Source organism: Cucumis sativus, chromosome 6 (assembly GCF_000004075.3).
Source record: "Cucumis sativus cultivar 9930 chromosome 6, Cucumber_9930_V3, whole genome shotgun sequence".
NCBI lineage: Eukaryota > Viridiplantae > Streptophyta > Magnoliopsida > Cucurbitales > Cucurbitaceae > Cucumis > Cucumis sativus.
The window spans coordinates 10985378-10998186 of NC_026660.2; the positions used below are offsets into that span (position 1 = coordinate 10985378).

The 12809-nt window shown below is 30.5% G+C and overlaps 1 protein-coding gene across 2 annotated transcripts; it reads right to left on the reverse strand.

Moving 5' to 3' along the window:
- Nucleotides 1-7744: 7744 nt before the first annotated feature.
- Nucleotides 7745-11287, reverse strand: LOC101220622 (stem-specific protein TSJT1). Of its 2 annotated transcripts, none has more exons than XM_031888081.1 (5): nt 10979-11287; nt 9386-9626; nt 9192-9285; nt 8970-9079; nt 7745-8078 (listed from the first exon to the last, which is right to left on the reverse strand). In XM_031888081.1, exons 1-5 carry the CDS (start codon nt 11179-11181, stop codon nt 8010-8012), a joined length of 717 nt encoding a protein of 238 aa, XP_031743941.1. In that variant the 5' UTR covers nt 11182-11287; the 3' UTR covers nt 7745-8009. The 2 variants fall into 2 exon arrangements, with proteins under 2 accessions (XP_031743941.1, XP_004149268.1); XM_004149220.3 differs by having other exon boundaries at nt 9165-9285.
- Nucleotides 11288-12809: the final 1522 nt, after the last annotated feature.

A 12809-nucleotide genomic window follows, 5' to 3' on the forward strand; every position in this document is an offset into this window, starting at 1 on the left:
CAAGGGTGTATCTCATTTGGTACTGTACAGGATTGGCCTTAAAAAAGATCGAGGTCAAGCACACATTTTCTCTGCCATAATTTGGGTTGAGGCATGTGTTAGGTGTCATTGTGGCAACTCTGTAACATTTCCAAAGCGATTGTGTGTCATTAGATTTTTATTAGAATTAATTTAAGTCGGTCAATTCGAATTCAAATCGTCAATAACACGGGTGTGTTTCACGACCTTCACCCCATTTTTGAAGAAAATTACTTAAGAAAATGAGATTAGAAAAAAAGAAAAAGGGAACAGAATTAGAGAAAAAAATAATTTTCACAAACGTTTGAGAAATATGTTGTGGTGTGGCTAAAAAGCTAAGCCATAAAAAGGACAACAATAACTGAACTTATAATTTTCAAACATGAAGGTATGATATAGTGTATTATAAGTATTTTTGTGGCTATCAAGTATCAACCACATGCATGTGGAAATAGCGTGGGGAGTCATTTACAATGAAAAATAAACTAAACTTCAAATGAAAAATACATAAAATGAAAGCACGATAAAAAGGGATTGAAATTAATATGCGACAAGTGTAACAGACATACTTGTCCGGGGCGTGTCTGAAAGGTTGTGATTGTGACAAGTGGTATCAGAGCCAAATTGGCTAGTTGACGGTTTGAGACAGAAAGATGTCAGTGGTGAAAAAGTCTAGCAAGACGCATAATGAACGACTTTTTGAACTCGAAGAGCAGATGATCTACCTGGTGTAAGTTCCTGATTCCATCCGATTCTTAGAAAATCAGCTTGAGGAAGTTGCCAAGAAAGTCGATGGTATTGATGCAGTGTCTAGTCGTCTTAACGAATTACCCATACAAGAATTGTTGATTAGAGTTGACACTTTAGAATCATGAATTGTAAGAACGGAAAACATCACCTACGAGCGTGGGAATAGTTCATCGGGCTCTACCACCCAAATGATAAATGACATGATGGAGGATTTTCAAGTTTTATTGAAACCCGGTTTTGTTGTAATGCTCAGACGAGCTTGTCAATTGGTTGAAGCCCATTTGCATTATTTTGTAGCAGGCAACATGTATTGTCGCACCTTGTTGATCACCCATATGTAGGGAAGAACGCTCAGGCTCATAACTTCAATTACCAGGGAATTGAAGCAGACAACAGATATCGCTCAAGCCTATCTGAAGAAGGCCTTAAAGTGATAAGAAGTGGAAGTGCAAATAAGAAGCGTCGCCCTCTTGAATTTTGGGCGGAAGATTAGGTCCTCATTAAACTGCGACTGGAACAAATTTGATTCTAGAGATGGAAAGATCAACGCCTCGTGAGAAAATACGAGGGACCAGTGGAAGTGCTGAAAAAGGTAGAGAATACATCTTACAAAGTGACGTTGCCCACATAGATGAAAATTCACCCAGTAAATCATGTGAGTAACTTGAAGCTCTGCCATCAAGATCCTGATGACATGCAGCACAATGCCATAGTCCGACCAACCATCGACCTCAGTCAGAAAGAAGATAAAGAAGTCGAAGAAATCCTAACCGAGCGAGTGAGGAAAGGCCGAAGACCCACAAGAAGGATCCGTGAGTACTTGGTAAAGTGGAAGAACCTTCTATGGAAGAAACTAGTTGGGAACGTGTCGAAGACCTAGAAGCCTGAACGCAAAAGATCGAGAAGTTCAAGCTTCACCAGTTGACAGGGATGTTAACTGTTTAAGTGGGGGAGAATGAAACTGACATACTTGTCTAAGGCTTGTTTGCCTATGGCCGTATGCTCCAAATACCCCCAATTTATCTTATTTTTATGTCTTGTACATAGTTTATCTAGTTGCTTTCATTTTTAAGTCATAAAACTTGGTGCGACGTTTCGACATTTTCATATGCAAGCCTATCAGAGCTAAAAATGTTCAAAATGTACTATCGGGGAGACATAGTAGTTGAATCTCTACCCAAGCCTTGTCGCACTCTTTGCAATCTATGCTTTCTTAATGCAATTGACAGTCTTCAATGCTTGTTTTAACAACGATATCAATGAATCTATTTCTCTCACGTTTTCTAAAACATTTTACCAAAAAAGTGAGGGGAGGCTGAATCGTATGCTGAGTTTGTCTGTGGATTTCAAATTTTAATTGGCTGATTTGTTGATCGGATCGAACAAGTGCCGCATATCATCCGTCTCGGATTTGAAAGGTTGCAATTGTGACAACAAGCAGGCAATATACCTTGAACAGGCGTGTCAAAGACACGAGATCACATGTCTTCATTAGATATTTTGTGAGGCTTAGCCTCATCCAGACCTCCTTTTCTATGTCTATTTTAAGACAAAGTTGTTATGTTAGACTCGGATCTTCTTGACTTTGTTATTTTTATTTTCGTTAAATGTTGATTATCCTCTCTTTGGTTTAAAATCACTCCTAGCATATTAAACGAACATGCTACAAAATAATATGTTGTTTTAATATAACATTTAACATAAAAAGATTTTTTTAAAAAAAAATTAGCTAAACAATTGTAGAGTTTGTAAAGATAAGTACGAGTTTGCATGTCAGTCGAAGTCGAGTTTTATACCGAACCTATTATAGTTGGTTTAGTAAATGTTCAAATGTTAGTCGGTCGGTCGATTTTGATCGAATTATCAATTTTATTCTTTAAACTATTTTTAGAAAACTAAATATGTACTAGTTTAGATTTTTCTCAAATAAACATAAACAAAACCCTCTTCTTCTTCAATCAATCACCTTCATTTTGGTAAGTTGGTTCGGTTAATTTTTTTGTTCTATCATACTTATGTCAAAGATTAGTTATCGATTACTTTTGTTTTTTCCATGACGTTTAGAAAAAAAAAAGTAGTTGATGTGTTTTATCCACCAAATTCGGAGCTAATGTCTTACAAATTAAGCAAATTAAATTTAGTGTTGTTTGAAATGCTAAAATACACACTGTGTTGTTGTGTACTAAAGAAAGGTATACCTTTTTTTATTGTAGGATAACACTTTCAAATTGCTAAAATTTAAATGTCTCATTAGAAATGGGTCCAAACCCACGAAAATTTATTAAATATAATGTGTTGTACGTAATCTCATTTTTCTTCCAAAAAACGTCAAATAATACAATTAGTTCGATAATTTATATGTCTACTAAGTATCTTTTTATATTCTCTTTCCTCTATATTAACAACTTATTTCAATTATATATTTTCAGCCTCGTGTTCATCAAAGTGATTACAAGTTTTTTTTTACTATGTGTGTTCATACTTCGTATAAGCACTAGCAACTGCAGCACATACAAGTTTTCTTTAGCCAAATTGCCAAAAACACTGCTAAACCATAGCGGCAACTGTAATTTGTCCTCAAACTTTTCATTGTAAGAATCAATTTTTAAACTTAGACAAATTTATAAAAATTACAATAGTGGTATAAATTTGAGGGTTTTCAAATTTCTTTTTTTAATCATTTGGAGTCCAATTCTACAACTATTATAAGCCTCTATTATGAATAAATATTCGAGAGTATGATAGCATATATGGTTGAGTTTTTGCAATTTGTCACTATTTTTATCAACGAATTAAAGTGAAAAAAATTAAACTTAATTCCATACTTCCATGGTTGAGAATTAAGGATTTAATTTATACCTAATCAATTAAGCTATGGTTAGAGAGACTCTTAAATACAAATTCCAATCTTGGAAAGGAAGCAAATATTTCTAAAGCTAAATTACAAAGTCAGTCCTTCTAATGGGTCCTAAACTCTTGAACTTAGCAAAAAATTAATAATGGGTGTGCACCAACCTCAAAGTTTAAAGGTTTATTTAATATTTTATAAAAAAAATTTAGAAACTTAAAGAACACATAAATTGAAAATTTTAAAATCTATTCATGGGCATGGGCAGTTTTTTTTTTTTATTCTTTTATTTTATTTTCTAAGTGTGGTATGATCAAATAAGATTAGGAAATTAAATGAAGGAAAGAAAGGGAGTAAATGAGGAAGATACAATATGAAAAAGGAAGTATTAAATTGCAATAAAACCCTAAACCTAAATGAAGTGATGGGGTCTGGTGTGGTGTTTTTATGAAGATCAAGAGGGGTATTGCTCAACATTCAAGGTTTTGCTCAAGAGAGCTCGCAGGGAATGGGAGGAAGGTGATGGAGAGTGGCGATGGAGGTGCAACAGCAGGTTATGTGGAAGAGAGGGATGGCGATGCAGCCTACTCCCACATTCTACATCTATATCTATATCATGTGATGGTGGAGGAAGAAGAATAGAGAATGTTGGGAGGATGTGAACAGATTTAGATTGAGTTTTATAGAACCATGGAATGAAAGAGCTCGAGTTTTAGATTTTCATTTTCTAATGGAATAAATTAGATGGAAGGTAAGGGAACGTCATATATAGAAGTTAATTTGGAGTAAAAGAAGTAATGAGGAAAAGCAATAGAATCGTAAAGTTTGTGAGAGGTACCAAAGTCTAATAAGTAAGACACGCAAAAATTGATACTTAAATTAATTGCATTCCCCACTACGTACCCACTGACCATTTATTTCGGATCTCTGCCTCTCCCTTTTTCTTCTCTCTTCTTTTCTTTTTAATGTCTTCCTCTAACTATTTGTTTTTGACAAAAAGAGGAAGAAATCTTCACTTTGTTGCACCTTTTTATGAATTTCTCAACTTACCTTATTTTATTCGTGTTACATTTTAATTTAAAGTTTTATTTTTAACACTACTTTTCTTTATTAAGCTTCTATGTTATCTTAAATATATATATAAAAAGAGAAAATATATTAATGTTCGAATTTGGTTCAAAAGTTTATATTAGACTATAGGATTCTCTCCTCTCTTCTTTTTCTTCTTTTTGTTATTTTCTTTTCTTTTTTATAAATAAATTCTTCTAAATTGTTAGATGTCGACGGAAAATGTCGAGGTCTTCCATAACATCAATGTTAAGGTGGATATATCTAAAGAAAAACTATATATTTAAGGTTGTGCGCTCCCAAGTAATTGTAAATTCAGCCAAAGAAAAGGAGAGTCGGTCATTTGGAAGTTGAGAGCATTCTAAAAAGGGTTGAAATTAAAACATGTTTAAGCTAAATTGAGATGGTGTTAACCTCCATTAGTGGTTGAATATAATGTGCCAAAGGTCACCAATCTAGTTCAATAGCATGGGTTGAAATTTGTATTGAAGATATTAATTTTGTTGGAAAGATCATCGTTAATGGTTTGTGTATGTTTGTCATATTCTCCAAAGAACAAAATGCAAAAAATGGAGAAGAAAAAAGTGGACAAAAAAAGAGGAATTAAATTATGTTATTGTTGTGTTAATTGTTGTGAATAGGAAATGGGAAGAATATTTTGGAGAGGTGAAGTGAAACTGCATGGCCATAAAACATCACGTACGTCTTCCATCAAAGGCGGGCCTCAATTCATTTAGTTCAGATGCTTCAATCATTTTTATCAATTTAGTCTTTCAATTTTTTGTTTTTTTTTTTACTTTCAATTTTATTAAAAATTTCTTTGAAATTTTATGTCTATTTTTGTTATTTTAGGTAGATTTTGTGTTTTATAAAACTATGGAATCTTTCATTAATTTTTAGGATTTGTTATTCGATGTTTGCAGTCGTTTCTACCCTAATAAAGTTTAGTCGGACAAAATTGCTATAAAATTGAAAGCTCATAAGCTAAATTGTTACTTCTATACAAGTTTAGAAGTCAATATTTTTTTTATTAAAATTTTATTACTTTCTAACAAAATCTCAAATTTTCTGGTACCAAATTGGTTAAATAATAATAATAATAAACAATTTATAGGAAAAAAGTATGATATAAAAAAAAATATTTTTAAAAATAGCAAAATAAATTAAAATATTTACCAACTATAGCAATTTTTTTAAAAATTTTATCAACGATAGCTAGTGATATTCTTCTATCACTAGCTATCAATATCACTAATAGAAGTATATCACTTGCTATCAAATATTTGTTATTTATAGAATTTAAAATTTTTCTTGTAAATATTTGTCAAATTTACTATTTTTTATAATTTTTCATATACAGTGTAAAAAAACTATTTACAAAATATCAAAATCTACCGACTTCTCCCTAGTTTATTTTAGTTTCTATATTTCACAAATTTAAAAAAAAATGATATAACAATTACATTTTATATACATTGATCAAATGATTGTATTTAACCTCTAATAATATATATATTTATATATTTATATTTTTAATTTAAACACATCCCATCCACATACTATTAAGGACAATATTTTATGTTAATTAATTTGAAGAATTATTTAAAATTTGAGATTCTTTGGGAGGAGAAGGACTAAAATAAAAAAAAAATGGTATTTTTATAAATAGAAAAATATTAAAATTATTTACTAAATATGGAAAATTCTATATTTACCAAATTCTCTAGAGTCCATTAAAATTTTCTTTTAATATATATATATAACGCCCGAGATTAAGAGGGAAACACGAATGAATTGGTATCACATCTGAATGAAAGGGATCCCAAGGACATGAAAGTAATGTTAAGAAAGACTTAAAAGGAATTAAAAGTTAACACCTATACCAATAAGGTACACCCTCCCTTTTGGTGGCTTGATCATAGAAACTCTAAATGTGCTTAGCTTGGAGCAATCGGGAAATTTTTCTAGGATAAATGTGAGTGAAGACAAAACATGTTGAAATGAATCATATTGGTTTGTCACTCACCAAAAAATTTTCTATGACAAAACATGTTGAAATGAATCATGTTGATTTGTGAAGAGAATTTTAACTTTAATAAGTCTTTAAGGATGGTAAGGATGATGCTCCTAAGTTAGGATCTGAATTCCAAATATTGAAGCGTTAAATATTTACAAGCTATAAAAAAATTATATCTATCAATCCATATCTATTATTAATAGAATCTAAAAATTTGATGAGTAAATATTTTGTATTTTGTTCGATTCTCGACTAATATTAATATATTAATTTTGATGTTGTTAATTAAAGGAGGTTGGGACGCGTATTTAATAGTTGTAAGTCAAAAGGAAAGAAGAATGGGTTGTTAGCTGAGTTAGGCCCCCGCTATTTACGCCATATTCTTTTCAAACCTTTTTCTTTTCTTTTTCCCTCTCTACGCACCTCTCCTTTTTCTTCCCCATTTCATTCTCAAATTAATTATAACCCTTTTTCCCTTACCCAATATATATATATAGGAAAATATCTATAAAATTTAATTTATTTTTTTTTTGGGTTATATCTTATAAATATTCAATTGTCCAGCTGTTTTTATAGAGCTACAAGGGAATAATATCTTAAATAAAGTTTAGTTTTAAGTGTAAATCAAATGGAAATAGTTAAAAATCATAGTTGAAGCTTTCAAATTGGTTCGATTTTGGATTTAGTTAGTTATATGTTTGTTTTAGTTTAGATTTGTTAAAGGATTTTTAGGTGAATAATTCCTTTGGTTAGGCGACATCTAGTTGGGCTGGCCCAAAATCAAATCCGAAGTAGCATAAGCCGGCCCATAGTGAGCCTCAATAATCCCCTTGGAATGAGCTTGGAGAGTTCTCATTAATTTCCCAAATGACAATTTTAGTCTCCTTATTAAATTTGTGTATTTGAATAAGATAAGAATAAGGATTGAAATAAAAGTTTCTCTTTTCCACGGAAATCATCATAAAATTAAAGATTCTTTTTTTATGAAGATGAAGAATGAAATAGAAGGTGTGGGAAAGAAAGATGGAGTAAGCATCCAAAAATGGACAAGTCTTTTTTATGACATTAAAGAAAGACACTTTTATTAAAAGAAAAAGGCTAAAGAGAACAGGTAGTGGAAATATCTACATTGCTCTTTACCTTAACAAAAAGGCTTAAAGAAAACACAAGCTAAGAGTCCAGAATTAAACCAACCAAATTTGTACCTAAAAACACTCATATTTACAACGCCCTTAAAATTAAAAAATAAAAACCATTCACCACATTATTACCAACAACGAAGAACCCTCTCTTTCTTGCACTCTCAATCTATGAAATCTCCATTGGAAAATTGTTAAACCCTAAACCTGTGGCTAATACACCAGTTGGCCCCTCCACCTGAAAAGTCAAACATTCACCATAACCACAAAAAACCAACTCTTGATCAATTTCTTTCTTTTTATCTTGTTTCTTGTCACACCAACAACACAACCATCTAATCTCCCTACCTTTAGTGATAAAAAAGAAAAATAAATTCTTAGATTATGGTTTGGACCTAGTTTTTTCTAAGCCGTTTATTTCTTTTTTCACGACGTTGGTCATCTTTATAAATTTTGATTTGCAAATCTTACCCTTGGCCTCACAATCAGCCTATAAGTTATAACAGTCTATGTAAAGAGAAATTTTAAATAGTATTACTCTAACCAATTGTAAGTTAAAATAATAGAAAACACCAACTATTGAACTATAATAGTCCACTGCACTTAGTTGAAGTTGGACGCCAAAACGAAATAACTATTTAGGTGGGGATCCTAGGCCATAGAATTTAAATTTTATACACTTATATATTATTGAAAACCATGTCCTTGAAATTGACTTATACACTACATTATGATATCTATAGTTTCAAACAAAAAAAAAGGAAAAGAAAAGAAAAGAAAGTGGACAATTCACTTTTGTTGGGGGATAAAGAACTTTGGAGTTGGATTGAGATAAGATTATTGGTATGGGCATCATGTCTTTTTTTCCCCAATATGTGAGTGGCAATCAAGTGTAATGTTAAAGTCATACTCTTTTGACTCTTCAACAGTGTTTATCACTCAATAGCCAAAAAAAAAAAAAAAACTCATAATTATGGATTCACTAAATTTCCAAAACCAGTTTTTCATCAATTTTCCTAATACTCTAGATGGAAAATTATAAATATTCCAATATAATTCATAGTTACTAAGATTATAAACATATAGATATCATTTAAGCAAGTAATTTAGTAATTTGATAATGGCGTACCTTGAATTTTGCTCCCCAAATCTCTTCTTCAGGAGCAGGTTCAGCAGTAATCTTGTTCTTCGGATTCTCATAACATCTCAATTCGCCCACCGCAGTAGAGAAAAAACATCCTAAAGATAAAAAAAAAAAAAGAACACAACAATTCAATAAACTCTCTGCCCTACAAGAAAAAAAAAGCCTAATTCCCCAAATTACCTTGAGGAAATGAAGCGAGGGATTTCCCACAAGCGCCTTTGAGAAGAGTAGCATCATCGGCAAATGCAACGTATCCATCAGCAGTAATTCCCCAATACAAAGGCACTTTCCCGATCTGATCCTGGAAGAAACCAAAACACAAGAAGAAAATCAAATCAAGTAAAAAGAACAGATAATAGTAATTGTGTGTAGTAATTAAGTTGGGATTTCTGAAAAGTTACGGAGGCGACGAAGAGAGTGGAGGTGGAGTTGTCGAAGAGGATGAAGGCGAAACCGCCGGTGAGATGGGCGACAACATGGTCGGCAGGATATGGAGCTCGATCACGAAGAGCTTTGTAAGCTTCAATTACTAAGAGAACTTCATTGGTGGATTTGGGAAGGCCGTATTGATTCCTCAAACTTCCCAAATTGTCAAGGGCTCCTTCGAATAAACAAAATATCTCATCCTTCGCTGCAAATGATCTACAATGGTAATAATTACAATTTTTAGTATCAAATAATTATAATAATTTCATAGTTGCATTACCATCATCAAAGGAATAGACAATTCCTATAATGAATGAGACAGTACTAAAGTCTCCATAGCTTTCTGTTCAATGTACTAAAAAAAGTTATCCTAAGAAAAGTTATTTGTTACATTTAAAAAAGCAAAAATAAATGTCTCCATATTTATTCTATCATATCAAAAGTTTTAATTTCTTTTTTTTTAAATCATCAGATAAGTAATGACGATGATAAAATAACATAAGCCATTTTCTTGAACTTCAAAGAGTTTCGAAAATAAATATTTCATATTAAGGTATCTTTTTAAATATCTATATTTTGGGAACATAGCTACTTTAGCCATTGCTATCAATACATGTTTAATACTTAACTTAGCCAATTTCAAAGGGATCTCTATTATATAGGTGTAATTCTCATTCTATAGAAAAATGTATATATTTATAGTTTTGACGTGTCACGTACCAATAGTCATGTATTGACCTGTCATTTAATCAATTATGTATGCAAAATTCATTTAAGAAAAAAGATACCTAAACTTCCATAAATACATACATTTAAACCACCTTCAAATATATGCTTTTTAGAAATTAAATTGATACAACTATTTTTAATTTTATCAAATCTATTATAATAAATGCTAGGATTGTAACTGACACCTTTGTGTGTTCTCGTGCACAAGAGGTTCCAATTCAAATCCTAACTCCGACAATTATTACAATACATTTCGAAAAATAAATGTTGAGGTGAGCATTTTCTTAAGTTAGCACGAGAAAAATAATTAGTGTGAACTTTAGATTTAGTTTAAGGTTTTAAATTAGTACAAATTAGTTGTATAATGGAAAACTTAATATTTCCCAAATTACAAATATAAAATGAATGTAATTTCAGTTTCCATGAACTACTGAAAAATTAAAAACTGGAATTGCCATTTGTGTGTTGAAGAAATTGATAAAATGACAAGAAGGCCCTTGCAAATACCATTATAATTATAAAGAATAATATTTATTCTGTTTTTTTAAGTTGAGATACGTGGCGTTTAAGTAAACTTAGGATTTATATTTACTAGACACCTATTTGTTGATTTATCTTCATTCTTTTAGAAATATGTGAACTGGAAAATCAAATTAGAAAAATGCTTCAGATGCTACTCTATCTCCTAAGTGTTCCTAAATTGTTGAATTGAAATTTTTTGAATTCACTACAATTTTGTTGTTTTAATTTACTTTAAATGTAGTAAAAAATAAAATTGATATTTAGGGAAAGCAGAAAGGCGGAGTACGAGGGCGTATTGATGGGAGAATCTCCCGTACCTGGGGCGCAAGGGAGATTCATTGTGGTGAGTGAAGGCAAGGTGGACATGGTCGCCTATCTGGAGAGAAACGGCGGCAGAGTTGGAATCAGCGAACCGTTTTGCGAGTGCCGTTGACGAGATCTTTGGCGACGGAGTCCGGCACCCGGCGGCTACCAGTTCGTCCGGCGGTGACATGATCGAACTGCTAAATATGCCCAACATATTTGCCCCGATCTCAGAAATTTAAATTCAAATAAATAAAAGTATATATGTATTAATGAAAATGGAAGCAGAAATGGGAAGTGGAATGAGAGAGAGAACGATTCTGGGATAGAATTTATAACGATGCTTCGAGAGTGGAGGGCACTTTCGTACTTTCGCTTTTTTTAGAAAAAAAATTATCTTAACTTTACTTCTCATGTCCTGGGTCCCACGTTGGATCATTTCTTTTCTTTCTTTCTTTCTTTCTTTCTTTTTTTTTCTTTTTTTTTTTTGTCTAAATTATAAAAATGTTTCTAAAATTTCGAAAGTTTCTTTAAACTTAAAAAAAGAAACATTCATTGTTAGTCTTAAACTTATAGGATAGTTTCTTAAATATATTTAAACTTAAATTTTCTTTTAACCAATCTTGTCCATTCAATTTTTATATCAAATTTTCACACGCCCACTTTTTTTTTTAAATCATCAAATTCCACAAAATTTCAAAATAAAATATTTATTGTTAAAACATATTAAAACAATCATTAAGCAAGTAAAAAAATGCATACAATTTGTTATAAACTTTATTTGTGTTTCTTATAAAATTTGTTTTTCAATTATTAAGAATCTCACCTCACCACAAGAAAAATAGGTAAGTAAAACTTAGTTTATCACAAGAAAAATAGATAAATAAAACGATATTGTTAATTTTGTTTATAGTTTAAGAATAATTTTTTAATTTCAAAAGTTTAAGAATAATTTTAAAGAAAAATTGCATCAAATGACAAATTTTTTTAGAAAAAACGAGACATGACATCTATTTTTTTACATATGGCAAATAAGATAAAATTTGTCATATCAAACAACTATTAGACGATAATCATAAGGTTATTAGCTTTTAATTTGCTACTTTTATAATTTAGTAAATGTAGTGATATGTGCTTTATTATCGTAATTTTTTTGCTATTTTGACAAGGTCGCCTTTTAAAAATTGCTTACGTATGTCTTAATAATCAAATACATTTTCTATTTCAGTCCGTAGTTGTTATTTTAGTATTTTTTTTTAAGGAATTTTTTTTATTTTAAAATCTTGTGAGATTTTATATTTTAAATTAAGATTTTAATTTTAATTTTGTTTGGGGAAAGCGTTGATATAAAATTAGATTCGACAAATGTCTTCTTCATATTCAATCATATTTAATACAAAATTTCAATAATTCAAAAATCTTAACGATTTCCATCCAAAAGCTACATGTAACACAGAGTATTGTTGAATTAAAGTTAAAAATAATGATTTTCAAACATAAAAAATCTTAAAGATTTTTTTTTTTTTTTACAAAATCTAGAAAGTTCAACAATATTCTTGATAATTTATTTAACCTTTTTCTTTTTGCATATTTCTTTTTTACTTCGTATTGTGATTTTTAATTTAATCCCTTTTTTCAAATTGAGAGATTAAAATTGTAAAGAGTTACAATTTCACAGATAGAAACTACAAACTTCAAATAAATAAATAATCTTTAAGTAACTTGTTTTACTCTTTATTTTTCAACGTTAAAATAAATAATAATAATAACAACTATGAAAAGTTAATTAGTTAGATATTCTTTATTTTTCATACCCATAAATATTGTTTAAGACTACATAATTTA